The 17115-nt window shown below is 51.9% G+C and overlaps 1 protein-coding gene across 1 annotated transcript; it reads right to left on the bottom strand.

Annotated features, from left to right (window-relative positions):
• Positions 1-1349: 1349 nt before the first annotated feature.
• On the bottom strand, positions 1350-10946 carry Klk15 (kallikrein related peptidase 15). The gene is made up of 6 exons (XM_013124129.3): positions 10912-10946; positions 8601-8671; positions 4552-4702; positions 3660-3943; positions 3421-3557; positions 1350-2101 (listed from the first exon to the last, which is right to left on the bottom strand). Exons 2-6 carry the CDS (start codon positions 8641-8643, stop codon positions 1949-1951), a joined length of 768 nt encoding a protein of 255 aa, XP_012979583.1. The 5' UTR covers positions 8644-8671; positions 10912-10946; the 3' UTR covers positions 1350-1948.
• Positions 10947-17115: the final 6169 nt, after the last annotated feature.

The raw sequence follows: 17115 nt of genomic DNA, 5'->3' as shown, positions 1-17115 counted from the left end.
TAGAAGTTTAGGGACAGGCATGGTGGCACACACCTTTAAATCCAGTGCCTGGGATGTAGAGTCAAGTGGACCTCTGAGTTTGAGGCCAGCCTGGTCTACATAGTGAGTTCCAGGACAGCCAGGGCTATATAGAGAGATGTCTCAAACCAATCAATAAAATAAAAATAATAGAAGTTAGAATATTACCACAGCCAGATCACCCTTTGATCAAAGATTATGAGAAGTCAGGTTATTCCAGGGGAATGTCACCCACCCACAGTGTTGGGGTCACAATGTTCATTCTATTCCTTGTTTCCTAGATAAGGATACTTAAGGTCATGTTCCTCAAAGTTCCAAAGGTCTGACTAACTGGATTCCCCAGGCAAGATTATCACCATAGAACCTGGTGCACACACTTGGGACGGAGAAGCAGGAGGATCAGGAGTTCAAGGTCAGCTCTGCTACATAGCAAGTTCTAGGTCAGTCTGAGTTATGTGAGACCCTGTCTTCCAAAAGAAGTGTGTGTGTGTGTGTGTGTGTGTGTGTGTGTGTGTGTGTGTGAGAGAGAGAGAGAGAGAGAGAGAGAGAGAGAGAGAGAGAGAGAGAGAGAGAGAGAGAGAGAGTTGGTGGGAACTGGGAGCATATGTCAGTTGGTGGGGTGATTGCCTAGCTTGCATGAGGTCCTGGGTTCAAGCCACAGTGCTTTGTAAAACCAGGTGTGGTAGTGCATGCCTGTAAAACCAGCAAGTGGGATGTGGAGACAGGCGGGTCAGAAGTTCAAGGTCATCCTTGGCTAATGTGAAGCAATAAATAAATAAACAAAAATATTCTGAGTCTGGTGAGAAGGATCAGTGGATAAGGTGTCTCTACCAAGCCTGACAGCTTTTGAATTCAATCCCAATGGTAGAAGAAAGCCAACTCTTAGAATATATGTCCTCTAACCTCTGAACACATATAAAATAAATATGTATCATAAAGATAATATCAGAAGTTGCAATGACAACCTTTCACTCAATCTAATCTGTCAATTTCTATGACCAAAATCAAGGGCTTGAACATTCAGTGACCCCAAGAATCACATCTTGGCATCTCAGAAGAGAATCAGAAACTGTACTCCCATAGACTTGATGGCAAAGCCACAGGCTCCAAACGCGATGTGCATACATGAACAAGGCAGCTCACAGTGAGGACAGCTGGACTGTGTGTCATCCGTGCTGACCTTCTTGCCTTGGTCACCAGGAAGCCTAGAGCTAATGGTGACTCTTGGAAAGCTAGTGTATATTGGGTCCTCTCACTGGAATGTACAGTTCATGACTGTGGACAAAGTGGCAGACACTGTTCTGATCCGTTAAGATGAATGAGTCTTTTAATCTTTACAGACACCGTGGGAGATAAGTATTATGGTGACCCATTTCACAGATGTTAAAACCAAGAATGAGGGAGGTCATGCCCCTGATCTAACATCTAACATCTGGTCCAAATGAGCAAAGTAATGGTCTCTAGACCAGGGAAGGGGACCTTAGGTGACACAGAACAGTAGACTTTATATCCTAACCCCCCATCCATTTCCCATCATACCTTAAAGAAAGTCATATCCACAGAGAAAGTTGGGTCAGCTGTTTTCTTTCTTTCTTTCCTTCCTTCCTTTCTTCCTTATTTATTTATTTTCTTTCTTTCTTTTTTCTCTGAGACAGGGTTTCTCTCTGTTGCCCTGGCTGTCCTGGAACTCACTCTTTAAACCAGGCTGGCCTTGAACTCAGAGATATGCCTGCCTCTGCCTCGAGAGTGCTAGGAAAAGTTTTCTTGATGCTATAAGCAGGTGACCTTAGGAGGAGAGGATCCCTGGCTAGCAGTGTGCAGAGGGGCTCAGCTCTGTCTCTGGTAGGAATGGGGTTGCTGACCAACTATAGGGGATTCTTGGTCAGGGTCCCAGGTGGTCAGTGAGGGACCTAAGTTGTGGGCCAATGAGTTAGTTCCTATTCATGTTTTCCCGGATCCACTTTAAGTAGCTGCAGACTTTGGTGTAGACGCCAGGCTTGGTGGTAGTATCACAGGGAACATCACCCCAGGATACGATGCCCTGCAGGGCACCCCTACAGACCAAGGGTCCTCCAGAGTCACCCTGTGGGGATAAAGAGGGTTTCCTCAATATTTCATTGATGAACACCTCAACCTCCCAAGTTCTGAGATGACAGGTGTGTACTGCCTTGTTTGGTTAACATGGTGCTGGAGATAGAATCAGGCTTCGGATGCGCCAGGACATTACCAACTGAGGCACACTTGCAATCCACTGTCTAACTGTAATCCCTTATCTCAACGAAGTGCCAAACCAACCTCACTCACCCCAGAAAACTCCAACATTACCCCAAACCAATCCAAGCCTACTCTGACTCAACACAACCCAAGAGCACTCACCCCCCCGACCCCCGTTCAGCTCCATATCACAATAACAGCCCCATGGCATGAAGCCAAGTCAGAGTCCATCAATCCATACATCTTTCCCATCCAAAATCCAACTAAACCTGTGCTCACCAAACACAACCCAGTCCCAATCTTTGCATCATCTTCACTACTCCCCCAAACCCACGCCATCCGATGTCAACCCCAACACATTTCCCATCCTGAGTCAAACCGAACTCACTCCCCTTCTTAGCTCCCCTCAGTGCTTTCCCAGACCATATAATCCCCTCCATGTCCACATCTCTAACCCGACTTCCATTCTTACCATGATTCTAACTCTTCCCGGAATCCCATCCCATACCTAAACTTAGCATTGTCTCTCGCCCAAAGAAAATTCAAGCAACCCTACGTGTCCTATTCTGTCTTAAGTAGTTTCAGCTGCCAACTTGACACAGCCTAGGCTCATCTGAGGAGTTTCAACTGTTCCCAGGATGTGGGACACTGTCTTCATCGTTGGCCAATACAGGAGGACCCAGCTCCCCGAGTGGCACTATCCCCTAGGCAAATGGGCCTTGACTGTATCAGAGATCAAGCTGAGGACTTGGAGAGCTGGCTCAGCAGTTAGGATCACCGGCTGCTCTTGCATAGGACCCAGCTGACTCCCAGCAAGGCAGTTCACAGCCGTCCGTAATTTCAATCCCAAAGCCCTCTTCTGGTCTCCATGTACACTGCACGTGTGTGGTGCACAGACATACATCCAGGCAAAACACTCAACACATTAAAAAAAAAAAAAAGGAAAGGAAGGAAGAAAGACAGAAATGAAAGCCAGCTGAACAGGACAGTGAGCAAGCCAGTAAGCAACATCCTGCCATGGTTTCTGAGCTTCCTGTCCTCCATGATGGACTGTGAGTTTTTAGCTAAATAAACTCTTTTCTCCCCAAGTTGCTTTTGGTCAGAGTATTTTTTATCACAGTAACAGAAAAGCAAGCCAGGATACAGCTTATTCCCCTCTTTTACCCAGAGTCCCCACTGGGCTCTGACCTCACAGGAGTCGGTGCCACCGCCCTCTACACCAGCGCACACCATGGTGGGCAACACTCGACCCGGGTAGTCCTTGTTGCACGATGCTTCGGAGATAATGCTGATGTTGGCACAGTGCAATGTGTCGGGGAGTCTCACTGAGGAGGACAGATGGCTTTGAGTATATCACTCCCCTCGGTCCCTGTGCCCTCCACCCGAGAACCCTGGAGGGCAGCGTGGCTGGAATTCCTTCCACGCACCTTGTGACTTGTGACTCTCTGTGGCTCCAGGCTTGTTGTTTGATAACAGGCCCCAGCCTGACACCACGCAGTCCTCGCCAGTAAAGGGGCAACGCGTGGGCAGAGGCACAGGGCGCACCTGGGATGATAGCCGGGCAGGTTGGAGAAGTCGCAACAGCATAATGTCATGCCGATGGGTGCGAGCCTCGTAGCGCGGGTGTGGGATGATTCTAGAGACGGTGCGCACTTGTTCTGGGCCATCGTGCTTGCGAAGGTTGTGCTCGCCCAGGCGCACTCTCATGAAGCTGGGCCCGTGAGTAGTTACCGGAAAGGAGTAGACAAAGGGGTCAAAGAGTGGGCAGCCTGCGGCTTTCTGACCTGTTGAGAACCTCAAAATCTCTGTTCCTTTCCTCATTGAAGTCAATGGTTCCAGCCATGCCCCTCAAGAACCCATGAGTCACAGGGTGTGGTGATGCATGCCTTTAACCCTAACACTCGGGAGACAGAGGCAGGTGGATTTTTTAAAGTTTTGAACCAGCCTGGTCTACACAGTGACACTTTCTCTCTAGAAACAGACAAAAGCAGGAGTCCCCAGTCAGGCACACATGTGGGACTCAACCTGAGGTCTGGCCCCTTTCCTTCTTCAGACAGAAAATTCTCATCTACTAGATATCTCTCCCATCAGGGGTCCCAAAAGACGGGACGTTTGCAGCCTTCTCTTTTCCCTTTAGGGATTTACAGCGGCAGAATCCACACCCCTTCTCACCAGGACCTTCACCTCCAGCCTCTGTGTCCCTCAGAAACCAAGAACTTGGGTTACTTCCCCACTCGAGCCCAACTGTCCAGGTGCCCCAAGCCTAGAAGTTCCCAGTCCCAGCCACACCCCACAGGACCCCATCCCCTGGCTTTGTACCGGGTTTGGCAGTGGGCGGCGGTCAACACCCAGCGTGGGGAGATGAGGATAGCGCCACAGTTGAAACGGCCACGCTCGAAGAGGGCCACTTGCCACGGCTGTGAATGGGGTACACACTCCTCGCCTTCCAGTACCTTGTCACCGTCCTGAGCTGTGGGGAGACCTCTCTCTGAGCCCTGCCTTTTCAGCATCCCCGCCCCCTCACCCCATCTTCACTGAAGGCTTACCCAGGCCCTTCTCCCCTTGTTCATTGAGAAATCTCCCCTTTAATCCCCAGCACTGGGGACACAGAGGCAGGCAGACCTATGAGTTTGAGACCAGTCTGGTCTTAGAGCAAGAGCAAGTTCCAGGACAGCCAGGGGAACGCAGAGAAACCCTGTCTTGGGGGTGGTGTGGGGCAGTGGGAGATGGGGGTGGGGATCCCTGTTTAGGGCTGGGTTTGGTTCCCTAGGTAAAGTGTTTGCTGCAGGGGAACTCAAGTTTGGATCCTCTAACACCCACATAAAAAGCCAGCTGTGTCAGCCATGCCTGTAACCCCAGTGCTGGGGTTGGGGAGGTAGACGGGCTGATCCCAGGAGCTTGCTGACTAGCTAGTGCAATGGTGAAGTCTGTGAGAGACGAAAGGAAAGGAACGGAAAGGAAAGGAAACATGGAGGGCTGGAGAGACAGCTCAGTGGTTAAGAGCTCATGCTGCTTTTGCAGAGGACCTGAGTTCAGATCCTAGCAACAACAAGATGGCTCACAACTGCCTGGAACTCTAGTTCCAGGAAACCTTATTCTGGGCTCTGGCATCCACATGCATGTTCTCTCTCTCTCTCTCTCTCTCTCTCTCTCTCTCTCTCTCTCTCTCTCTCTCTCTCTCACACACACACACACACACACACAAAACAAAAATAAATAAGGAGAAGTATGGAGGAAGACAGTGCTAGCCTCTGCTTCCACCCACACTGCAAGGTGGTCACACATGCATCTCCCTCCCTCCCTTCCTCCCTCCCCCTCACATACACACACACACACACACACACACACACACACACACACACTTGTCTTGAAGCTGCTGCCTGTCCTTGCCTGTCTTTGCCATGTAGTGTTGACTCTTGCATCTGCATGTCTGGGCATGCATGGGTGCACACATGTGCATAGAGGTCAGAGGACACTCTCTGTGTCATTCTTCAGCCGCCTGCGCCTTGATGACGGAGACTTGATTACTCTCACTGAACCCGGGGCTCACTGACGTTGCTAGGCCGGCTGGCCAGTGGCCTCAGGAACCCGCTGTGTGTTTATCCACCGAGCGCTGCATTACATGCATGGCTTGTGACACAGGGTCTGAGGGTCAAACTCAGGTCCTCACACTTGCACAGCAAGCAGCTCATGGTGGACTGAGCTGTCTTCGCAGCCAGAAGTTGATCTCTTAGTGTTTTTCTCAATTGTAAAAATGTGGGGGTGGCCATGAAAACAAGAGGGGCCTACAGGTGCCTTTCTGTGTGCTGGTGTTTGTGTGTGAATTGTACCTGGCACATTGTAACTGCTTGTAACACTATTAATTGATTTTTTTCTTCAGTTATTTTGAGGCAGGGTCTCACTCTGTTGCATAACCTGGTGTGAAACTTACAATGTAACCAGGGTGTTCTGAGCTCAGGGCAGCCTTCAGGCTCTGAGATTACAGTCATGTACATTTGTTACTTTCAACAAAGGACACCCATTTATTTATGGGGGTGTCCATGTGGATGCTCAGGTTGGTGACACAGGTGTGGCCACAGTATGACAGATATCTGCACAGACCTAGTTACAACAGCCAACATGAAAACCACAGTTTAAAGGCTGGGGACATGACTCAGTTGGTAGGAACTTGCCTTGTGAGCATGAGGACCCACGTTCAATCCTGAGCATCCAGGTAAAAAGTCAGGCACAGCGGTGCAAGCTGACACCTTCAGTGTCTGGAGTCAATCGGATCCCTGGAGCACTCCGGCCAGGCAGTGTGGCCTAATGAGTGAGCATTAGGTCACTGAAAAGTTCTGCGTCAAAAAAATGAAGGTGGGTCTGGAGGCGACTCACTGGTTCAGGACACTGGCTACTCTTCCAGAGGACCCAGCTTTAATTTCTATGGTGACTCCAGTTCCAGGGGACATACAAGGTAAACATACATGAACGCAGACAAAACACTCCTACACATAAAATAATAAAGTAAAACAGGGCAGTCAGTGCCTGAGGAATGAGCCAATATTGACCTCTGGCATCCACATGCATGTGCACATACTGGATGTACACACATGTGCACACAATATAAAGATGTGTTTTACCCACAAGTCATTTGGTTGAACTCAGAGACCCAGATACCCATCTACAGGGTGAATACTCAGACATGGACAGTCCTCCACCAACCTAGACCACACTCGCCAGACATAAAGCTGAGATTTCAAGGTCAAAGATGCATAGCAGGAGAGACAGAGGAAACAGGATCACTAATGTTTAAGGTCACTCTTTGAAGTTCATAAGGGGGGACCTCGATCATGGCTCTGGACAGCAAATCTCTCTCTCTCTCTCTCTCTCTCTCTCTCTCTCTCTCTCTCTCTCTCTCTCTCACACACACACACACACAGACAGACTGAGACAGAGTCAGAGACAGAGAATGGCATCACATATAATGGCATAACTGGATCATCTGAGGCCACAGTTCCTTATACCGAGCGATGTGACTGTTTCGCTTCTCCAAGGTCAAGAACATGACAGACACCCAACTCCTGGGCTGGACTGTTACAACCAAGCCAAATGTCCACACTCTGCCCTCTGTCCTCCAAGGTCAGGAACAGGGCCAAAGGGCCTGGGAGGCTGTGGGAATGCGGATGTGGCAGAAGAGGGGCTTAACAGAGGGAGGGTGAGGTCGCCCTGAGGAGGAGGGCACTGACCGAACAGCTGGGCATTGGGCTGCACCCAGCCAGTCCCAGCTGGAGGAGGGCGGAGGCCCCGGTTGGGTGCAGCAGACAGCAGGGGCAGAGCACAGGGAGAACCCAAGGGGAGGCTTGCCTGCCATGGGGGAGGGCTGAGAGCCCTGGGCATAGGTCATGTGGGGAGCAGGGGGATCGTTAATGACACCCCCTCCAATTTCTCCAGGGCAGGAAGCATCAGGTTACATTGAAAATTTCCACAAGATGTGGTAGAGGTTGGTCTGGCATTGGCCTGTCACCCAGGGTGACCTTGGTTTAGTGGCCATCCCTGCTTCCAACCTGCTCCCTGGTCAATGAAGGCAACAGCGGCTCTCAACTTTCACTGTGTGGGCCCTGAACTCAGTTGTGCAGGCTTGACAGCATTACCATCAGTGCCATCTCGCCAGTCCCAAGCTCATTTTGGGGGACAGGTTTTCTCACTGACTATAGAGCTCACATTATTACAGGCCTACTGGTTTTTCGTGTGGGTGCTGGGGATCTGGACTCAGATCCTCACAATTCCACAGGAGGCACAGCATCCACTGGGCCATCTCCCCAAGACCTCTACCTCACACAGTCATTATTTGTGAATGCTATGTGCCCTGCTTGGAGTGTCCAAACTGTTCCATCAAGCCCACACACCTCATGGGACACCGCATTGAATTTTTATGGAGGACAGTTGCCTCCATCCTGCTGTTGGGAAAGCAGAGTTGCAGAGTTGGGGAACTGGCAGCCACAGGATTCAAATCTACGTCCTGTGTCTGAACCAGCCTGACTGCTTGTCCTGCGCATCACCTACATGATGTGACCAGGACTTCACGGTGACTGTCACAGGTAGAAAGTACTTGAAGCCCAGAGAGGTAAAAGTTTTCCTAAGGCTACACAGCAATAAGGAATGGTCTGGAACTCAGGTTCAAGGGTTCAGGTAGCTCAGCACCTCCAGAATCTCTGATGATTCATGGTTGAGGATTCACAGGCATTTAGCAGGTGGTTCAGGTGGGGTTGGGATAGGATCATAGAGGGGTCTCTGGGTGAAGTATGGGTTGGCAGATCCTAGGTTGCATATACTCTGGGGAAAGGGGACCCCATGTCATCAGACCACTACTCAACTTTGGTGTCCCTCACCTGCAGACACCACCAGCAAGACGAAAGCAAGGAGAAGCCACATTGTGGAGGAGGGTCCTGGGCTTGGAGACCTGGGGGGGGGGGAGGATGACAAAAGCTGGGGTGAGGCTAGATCCATCTGTCCCCACTACCATCCCTTAGACAGAGATGCATGCCCACGTGTGACACACTCTTCTTCTAGATCCATCTGTCCCCACTACCATCCCTGTAGACAGAGATGCATGCCCACGTGTGACACACTCTTCTTCTAGATCCATCTGTCCCCACTACCATCCCTGTAGACAGAAATGCATGCCCACGTGTGACACACTCTTCTTCTAGATCCATCTGTCCCCACTACCATCCCTTAGACAGAAATGCATGCCCACGTGTGACACACTCTTCTTCTAGATCCATCTGTCCCCACTACCATCCCTTAGACAGAGATGCATGCCCACGTGTGACACACTCTTCTTCTAGATCCATCTGTCCCCACTACCATCCCTTAGACAGAGATGCATACCCACGTGTGACACACTCTTCTAGATCCATCTGTCCCCACTACCATCCCTGAGACAGAGATGCATGTCCACGTGTGACACACTCTTCTAGATCCATCTGTCCCCACTACCATCCCTGTAGACAGAGATGCATGCCCACGTGTGACACACTCTTCTTCTAGATCCATCTGTCCCCACTACCATCCCTGTAGACAGAGATGCATGCCCATGTGTGACACACTCTTCTCCTGTCTTTTGTGATAGTGACTTCCTATATATCCCAGGCTGGCCTCAAACCTGAGCCCTTCCAGCCTCAGCCTCCTGACCGTTGAGACGGGTGTACGGCTCTGTGCTAGACTAAGAAACCTATGTTTACGGCCCCGCCTTCCATCTGCCGCAGCCTGCACCGTGCTCCTTCCTAGTCTCTGAAGGGCCCTCTGGTCCTTTCTTTGTTGGCAGACACCAGCACATTCAATACCCCCTGGGTCTCTCTCCCTCATCCCCATGGCCCTGGACCAGGTCTCTATACGGGTTCCCATGGACACTCTTGGGTGCCCTTAAGTCTAGTACTCCTGTAGTCTGTTCTGTAAACAAAGCCTTGTAGAGCTAACCTCCCTCCCCCTCTCCTTCCCTTCCTCCCTCCTTTCCTCTCCTTCCTCTTGGGTAGCAGGGCCTGACCTATGCTGGCTAACTGCACTGAGCCATGCCCCTTGCCCCTCACTGGTGGATTAGAAATGCACACTGCTAAGGCACGTCCCCACATCTCTTTTTACTATTCATTTTGAGACAGGGTCTCATCAAGTTTCCCAGGCTGTTCTTGAACTCTGCACTCTCATGCCTTAGCCTCTCAAGTGCTGAACGACAGGCATTCACTACCACACCTGGTTTCTGCAGGGTCTTCCTAGCCCAGAGCTGAGGACTCCTCTCTCCAGCTCACAGCCTCCTATGGACTCCTGACAGCCCCCAGATAAAGTCCCATATGCTCAGCAGTACTTGGAAGGACAGAAATGCCTCCTCCCCTTCCAGCCTGTCCAGCGGGGTTTTGGAACCTTCCCTAGGCACAGCCAGTGCTGGACTTTGGTCCTGCAGTTTCATACCACCTTTGCTAAGCTTGTTCCCCACCCCCTTGACCTTCTGACTCCTCCCCAGACTCTCTGTGGGGTCTCCTCATCAGACTGAGAACTCCTTTGGAGCAGACCCCACCTGACTGGATTCCCAGGTACCACCCAGGGTTAGGGTCTGGCCCATAGAGAGACCTCCAGAAGCTTGGGGGAGCAAACTCATTTTCATCTTGCATCTTGTTATTTACATTCAGCTTAGCCTGACTCTTCCAAGACAGTGGGATCAGAGGGGATGCCATTGAGATCCTGTGCCATCCCTGATGCCCTGCATGGTTGCACTGACTGCAGTGACTGACACCTGGCTGCTCCCACTCCTCATCCTAGGAAGATGGAGTCAGGTCAGACCCTCCTGTCCCCAGCTCTGCTCAGCCTGGCACCCAGCTCTGGAGACATCCCAGGGAGGTTTTCTGAACTGACTTGACCTGTGATAACCGCTGACCATGTCCTTGGCTCCATGACAAGTGTTTTCAGGGACGTCCTTTCAAGTCTTTGCTTTCCCTTCTCCCCCTCCAGCCCAGGCTCTTTCTAGAAGCTTCGAGACATTTTCTTGGTTCAGATTCAACTTGAAGCTACAAGAAAAGGGCACAGAAGACCCAGTGCCCTTGACAACTGGTCCTTCAGGGTAGTCTTTGCCTCCTGGAGACCAAGGCATTTCCGGGACCCCTCCCTGCGCCCACCCACTTTTCCCAAGCTCTTTCTCAAAGATCTCACCCCCTCCAGGTCCTCCAGTGACATCCAGAGCAGCTGGGATGCCAGAAGAGGAGCAGGCGCTTGGACACTGGCATTTATAAGCTCCTGGCCCAGCCTGGGTCTGGGGGTGGGGTTGGGTAGAGAGGAGTGAGAGGCAGCGGAGGGTCAGGTTTACAGGCTGGACGCCCTGGCGGAAGGTGCGATGCCAGACTAGGTTGGTCTAATGAGCGTTTATTAGTCTGAGGCCATTGTCTGAGTCTGTAAGGAGGAATTCCACCCAGGGGTAGTTCCCTCAAGGGGAGGGGACAGTAGGATGAGTGCAGAAAACTGGAAGACAGTGAAATGCAGAGCCTGGGATTCTGGTGCAAGTGGGGGAGCTGAATTCTGAGGTCATGCTTCTTGGATCTGGGAGAGAGTTTTGAGATTTGATTCTGTTTTGTTGTTTTGACACAGGGTCTTTCCGAGTAGCTCAGGCGGACCTGAGTTTGGACTTGAATCCATTTGCCTCAGCCTCCCAAAGGCTGGGATGATGGCTGTGTGCCAACATGCCACTTTGGAACTTGGATCTGGATTTATGTTAGCTTATGGATGGGGGAGGTCTCATTGGTTGTCATGGCCCAAGTTTACTGTGTGAAATTTAATTACCTTTACTTTTAGTCATTAAAACATGCATTGACTGTGGGTGTCTTCCCAAGTCACGGCCCTCCTTGTTTTTGTTTTTATTATGTGTAAGCTTGCACGTGCGGTGCCAGGGAGGCCTTAGATCCCCGGGGGTTGTGTTGGTTGCTACCTGCCGTGTTTGCAGCCCCTCCACCTTGGTTTTTTGAGATAGGGTTTCTCTGTATTGCTTTGGAGCCTGTCTGTAGACCAGGCTGGCCTCGAACTCATAGAAATCTGCCTGCCTCTGCCTCCCAAATGCTGAGATTAAAGGCGTGTGCCACCAACACCCAGTGTCCACCTTGCTTGTTGAGCAGAGTCTCTCAGTTGGACTTGGAGCTCCCTGATAGACTTAAGCTGGTCGGGTAACCGGCTCCAGAGACCCACCCCTGCCACAGTGGATTACAGGCTCAGACTGGATTTTTACATAAGTTCCGAGTATCGAACTCAGGTCTTCAGGACTGCATGACAAGACTTTGTTCACTGAGCCGTGCCACACCCTAGAGAGTTTACTTTTGGAGTCTGAGGCCCAGTGTCCTGGGGTCAGAACTGCGAACAACTTGTGAGGTCTCAGTTGTGTCCCTCACGTTTCTCTCTCTGGTGTCACCTCCTCCTCTTGCCATTGATTCCCTCCCAGTGCCACATCAACCAGATGTGACAGTGCACGCCTGCAATCCCAGCCTTGGAGGCCTGAGGCAGGGGGATCAGGAGTTCAGGATGTGCTTGTCTACAAGTGATCTTGAGGCCAGCCTGGGTTATCCAAGACTTGCTTCAATCAACAACAGTAGTAGAAGCAAAACGAAGACCAGGGCCTGCACAGAGCCAGGCCCAGCGTCACAAGCCTGTATACTACAATCCAAGCACTTAGGAAGTAGACACAGGACGATGGAGGTTTAAGGCAGCCTGAGCTGTCGGCCTGAGGCAGGGTGAAATGCCGTCTCACCCAACAAACCAACCTCTGGACTCAAGACAGCCCGACTTCCGGTTCTGGAATGCTAGTGTCGGGTGTGGAGCAGAACTCAGCGCTCAGGTAGGCCCTGTGTCTTGATTCTGGATTCCCTGTGGTCAATCCTGGGGTCTGGAGCTTGGCCTCCAGAGTCTACGTCTATAGGCTGGCACCATCAGAGATGACCCAAGGTTCTGGTATCTGTGGCTGACCCTGGTGTCTCCACCCCCAGAGGGCCTTGAGCAATTGCCTAGAACCCTGATGATGAGAAAGTCCCTGAAGCAGGAGGACTGAGCTGAGGTCACACAGCCCAAGCATGGCATCGGTTACAGGCTCTGTCCCTCCCAGGTCTGGGAAGCTGTTGACTTTATGGGACAAACCTGCATGGCTGGCTCAACCTCCCTGGAGCTACTGGACACAGATATCTGAAATCGGCTTTCAGATTCTAGGACATTTTGTCTACCCACATCCACAGAAACCCTGGAACCGGAGGTGTTAGAATTGTCTGGAATCACAGGCCTCCAGGCACTCTGGAGTCCTGGAGCTTCAAATCCCCCAAGAACCCCAAGTTTAAGTCTCCATCCTAGACCTGCAGACACCCTGGGCCCCCACGGCTAAGCAGGACCGGAAGTCTCCCCGTCCACTTATCTCATTGCAATGTTCACACACAGAGCTGTGTAGCCTCATGCTGAGGTGAGAGGCAGTTGGGCATTTCTGTGGGACTCGGGCTGCCACCCAGCGCTGTCTTCAGATCATCGTGTGCGCCGGTTCCTGGGCTTCCCTCCTTAACAGAGAGATTGGAGTTCAGATGGGGCAAAGGTTATGCAGAAATCCAAGGGGAGGGGAGTCTAGCTTTCCTTTGCCAGCCTCCGTTCTTGGAGCACCCTGGTGGTGGGGTGTGGGGGTGGGAGGGATTGAGGGGCGCTCTGGGATTACAGTGAGGGTTCCTGGTGGGGGGCGGCTTGCACTAAGCTTTCCACTGTGAGCCCGCCCAGGCAGGTACTGACCTTGGCTCTAAGACGCACAAAGGGACAGTCCAGGTGCTCTCTCACCCTGCCAAGTGAAGTCTGGGGTGTGGGCTTTGGGAGTGTTCTGCCCCGCCCCCTAGCGGTGCCCCAGGCTGGTTGTGTGTCTTGGCTAACCCAGAAGTCCTTGGGCCTCTGGCTGGGTGTGCTCTCCACCCTGCTCTCCTCCTCTTCCTCTCTCTCTCCTTTTCACCCCACCGCCTCTGCCTCCCAGTCCTCTCTATCTCCCACTGTCTCTTCCTCCTTTTTATTTCATCTTCCTCTCCCTCCTCCTCTCGCCTCCTTTTTCCACCCTCCCCCCTCACTCCTCCATTTGTCCCCCCTTTCCTCCTCTCCCCGTCCTTTCCCTTGCATCTCTTGAGGACACCGGGTCTCCATCGAGCCCTAACTCGCAGCCTCCTGCTTCCTGGGACCCCCTTCCTGGCGTCTTCAGGCTCTTTTCTCCCGCTGGAATCTTTCCCTGCAGCCCACTGACTGTGCTTACAGTTGGCCTCAAACCCGGGACACATTCTAAGAGAGGAGCCTAACACACCAAAGCTGATGTGGGCTGCCAGGTTCTCCCAGCCTCTCTCAGTCCCTGCCTGTTACAGGATCCTCCGGCTGGCATGCCTGGCCCTGCCCAAAACTTCTCCAGTCCCGGGACTGGGACGGGCTTTCCCTTCCCCTAGCTGCTCTTCCTTTTGTAACTGCAGCCATTTTGGCTACCAGCCCTTTTTGGCCCTTTTGGCCCTTTGGTCTCGTGGCCACTGGCTCTTTACTCCTGGCTGTCCGTCTCCTCACACGACCGACTTAGTCTCCCAGCTGTGTCCACTCTGGATCGTTAGGCTCTCGCTCATATTTGCGATCCACCCTTTCCTCCATCATGCACACCTTGGAGCAGTCGTACCCCTCTTACTCTTTTTTCACTCACTCATGTCTTCCCTCTTGCAGGTCACCCACTCCAGTCCTTCCCTGGTCGCCTCTCCCCCTGCCCAGTCCCCACATGTCTCTCTCCTCGGCCTGGCTTCAACTCACATTCTAATCTTCTTCTGGTCTGCCACCACGCTCCCGCCATTGTGGTTTCCTGGGCAGTCTGTCCACTCTGCCTGTCGCCAGTGGTCTCCACACCCTCCTGGGCTCACCGCTCTCCTCTGACGTCTCCATCACCCCTGGACAAGGCTTGAAGTCTGGAGGTGCAGGTTTTTGAGGTGTCTTTGCTGAAGACAGTGCTGTGACTCCTGGTGTCCAGGGAGAGCAGACGTCTCAGCAGAGGGAACCTGACCTCACTGGTCCAGTCGACGATGAATTTAGAGACAAATGGATTCACGAGGCCTGGCTTATATCCCATTTGCTTATTTTCTAGGGTCAACGGTGTGTGCATACCGTTACCTTTATCCTTCTCTGTCTTATTTTTCGAGACAGGGTGTCTCACTGAACTCAGAGTTTGCCTGGCAATTTAGCCTCAGGGATCCTCCTGCTCAGGCCTCCTTAGTAGTTTGATTCCATGTGCGACCCACTTTTATGTGGTGCTGGGGATGAAATTCAGGGCAGGGCCTCACGTAGCCCAGGTTGAACTTGCTGCATAGAAAAGGAACTCCCCCCTCCCCCCCCCCCGCTCCAGCCTCCCTGGGCTGGCCTTGCAGGTGTGTGTGTCACCAGGTCTGGTTTCTGAAGCTGGGGACTGAATCGGGGCTGGGTGAGTGCTCTCTCGTTGAGCTGCATCCAGGACCTTTGTTTATTAATCATTAATTTGGAGACCCTGGTGCACCTGTTTCTCATCTGTAAGATACACTAATCAGAACCGTGCTCCTGCTGGCTCCCACGTGAAGTTTTTTCTTTCTTTCTTTTTTTCTTCTGAAACACCAAATTACTTTTTCAAGTTCTCATAATCGATGGTTAGATTCATCACATACAAACAGGCTATTCATGAGGAAGACTGTCCCAGTCTCCAAGACACAGATATTGGGGGTCTAAGATTCTGGTTCCAGGGATCCTGTTGCCCCATGGGCACGAAGCAGGCCTGTGGCTGTCTTAGGCTAGGGTGATGGGAAGGGGACTCCCTGGGACCGAGTAAGATGATGCTTATGGAGCGTGTGTGCTAATCTTAAAATCAGGCTAGTTCTTAAAGACTAGTTAGCAAAATGAAACAAAACAGACAAAAATTAAACCCCAAAACAAACAAACCAACAAAAAACTAGTCAGCATGTGTGATTCAGCTGAAGCAAGGTGGGCTGGGTTCAAATCCTGCCCTTGGGCACATCACCTAGTCTTTCTGTGCCTGTTTTCTTCATTTCCGAGGCAGGAATTGTAAGTGCATCTCTACAGAGCAGTGTTGGTGGCTGGGGTCCCTGGGAGTCAGTGCTGAGTTACAGTCTCTGAGCACAGAGATCAGGGGAGAAGACGGTGTCAAGGAAGAAGACATTTGTCCTTCCTTCCTTCCTTCCTTCCTTCCTTCCTTCCTTCCTTCCTTCTTTTCCTTTCTTTCTTTCCTTCTTTCTTTCTTTCCTTCTTTTTGAGACAGGGCTTCTCTGTGTATCCATGGCTGTACTGGAGCTCACCCAGCCTGGACTTGAGCTCACAGAGATCTGCCTGCCTCTGCCTCCCGAGTGCTGGGATTAAAGGTGTGCCACCAACGCCCGGCTGTTTCTTTTTAATCTCACAGGTGTGACACCCCTTTCTGTATCCCTAAAATCCCCTGACCATGACCCTGTGTGCAGTTGAGGGAACCCAGGCACGTGAGTATGGGAGGCCCCGTGTGAGGCGGCACCACAGAGTGAACAACACAGCCAGAGTCCAGGTCTCCCAGGTCCTTGCCCAGGCTGTGCTGCCAAAAGCATGACTTGTACTTGGAGGGACTAGTCACCAGGTGATGCCTGAGTGAATTCACAGGGACTTCCCCCCTCTGTCAGAGGGACGAGGGAGCCACCACCACTTTTGTGTCTGAAGAACAAGGACCAGAAATTGTTCTGGCCCTGGGTAAGAGGCTGGACACACGGGCTCTAGGGAGGAGGGCCTGGTTTACGAGATGAGGGCTTGGGTGTGGCCCCTTGAGATGAGGGAGAGGATCCAGGCCTGGGGCTTTGGGTCTGGAGCTGGAGTCTGCACTCGTGGGTTGTTGAAAGAGGGGTAATCTTGGGCAAAAAGATGAAGAGCATTTGAGGGTCTGGGCCTAGGTGCTAGCACCTGTCTCCCCCAGGATCTGGGAGTCAGTCCCTTGTCTTCTCCAGGGCTTCTCCAGCAGCCAGGCCCTGGCTCCCAGCCTCGGTACCCAGGATGCTGAGCCTGCCTCTCTAGCGAGTTGAACAGCAGCACTCAGTGTGGGCAGAGGTTGAGAAGCTCGGGTTAAAGGTGTCAAAGTCCACAAGGTCACTTTCCAGCCTGGATATGGGACACAGAGGCCACAATCCTCAGAGCTGTGTTGCCGTCCTTGAGAACAGGGTTCTCCTCACGCCTTCCCCTCACCATGGCCTGTTCTACAGGAACTTACGGCTTCTGTTCCTTCCTCTCTGTCCTGACTGGTTCTATGTCAACTTGACACAAGTTGGAGTCATCTGAGAGGAAGGAGCCTCAGTTGAGAAATGCCTCCATATGATCTGGCTGTATGTAAGCCTGTGGGGC

Source organism: Mesocricetus auratus, unplaced genomic scaffold (genome assembly GCF_017639785.1).
Source record: "Mesocricetus auratus isolate SY011 unplaced genomic scaffold, BCM_Maur_2.0 Super-Scaffold_100054, whole genome shotgun sequence".
NCBI classification, from domain to species: domain Eukaryota; kingdom Metazoa; phylum Chordata; class Mammalia; order Rodentia; family Cricetidae; genus Mesocricetus; species Mesocricetus auratus.
The sequence above is the reverse complement of the archived record's forward strand: the minus strand, read 5'-3'. Positions and strand labels throughout refer to the sequence as shown.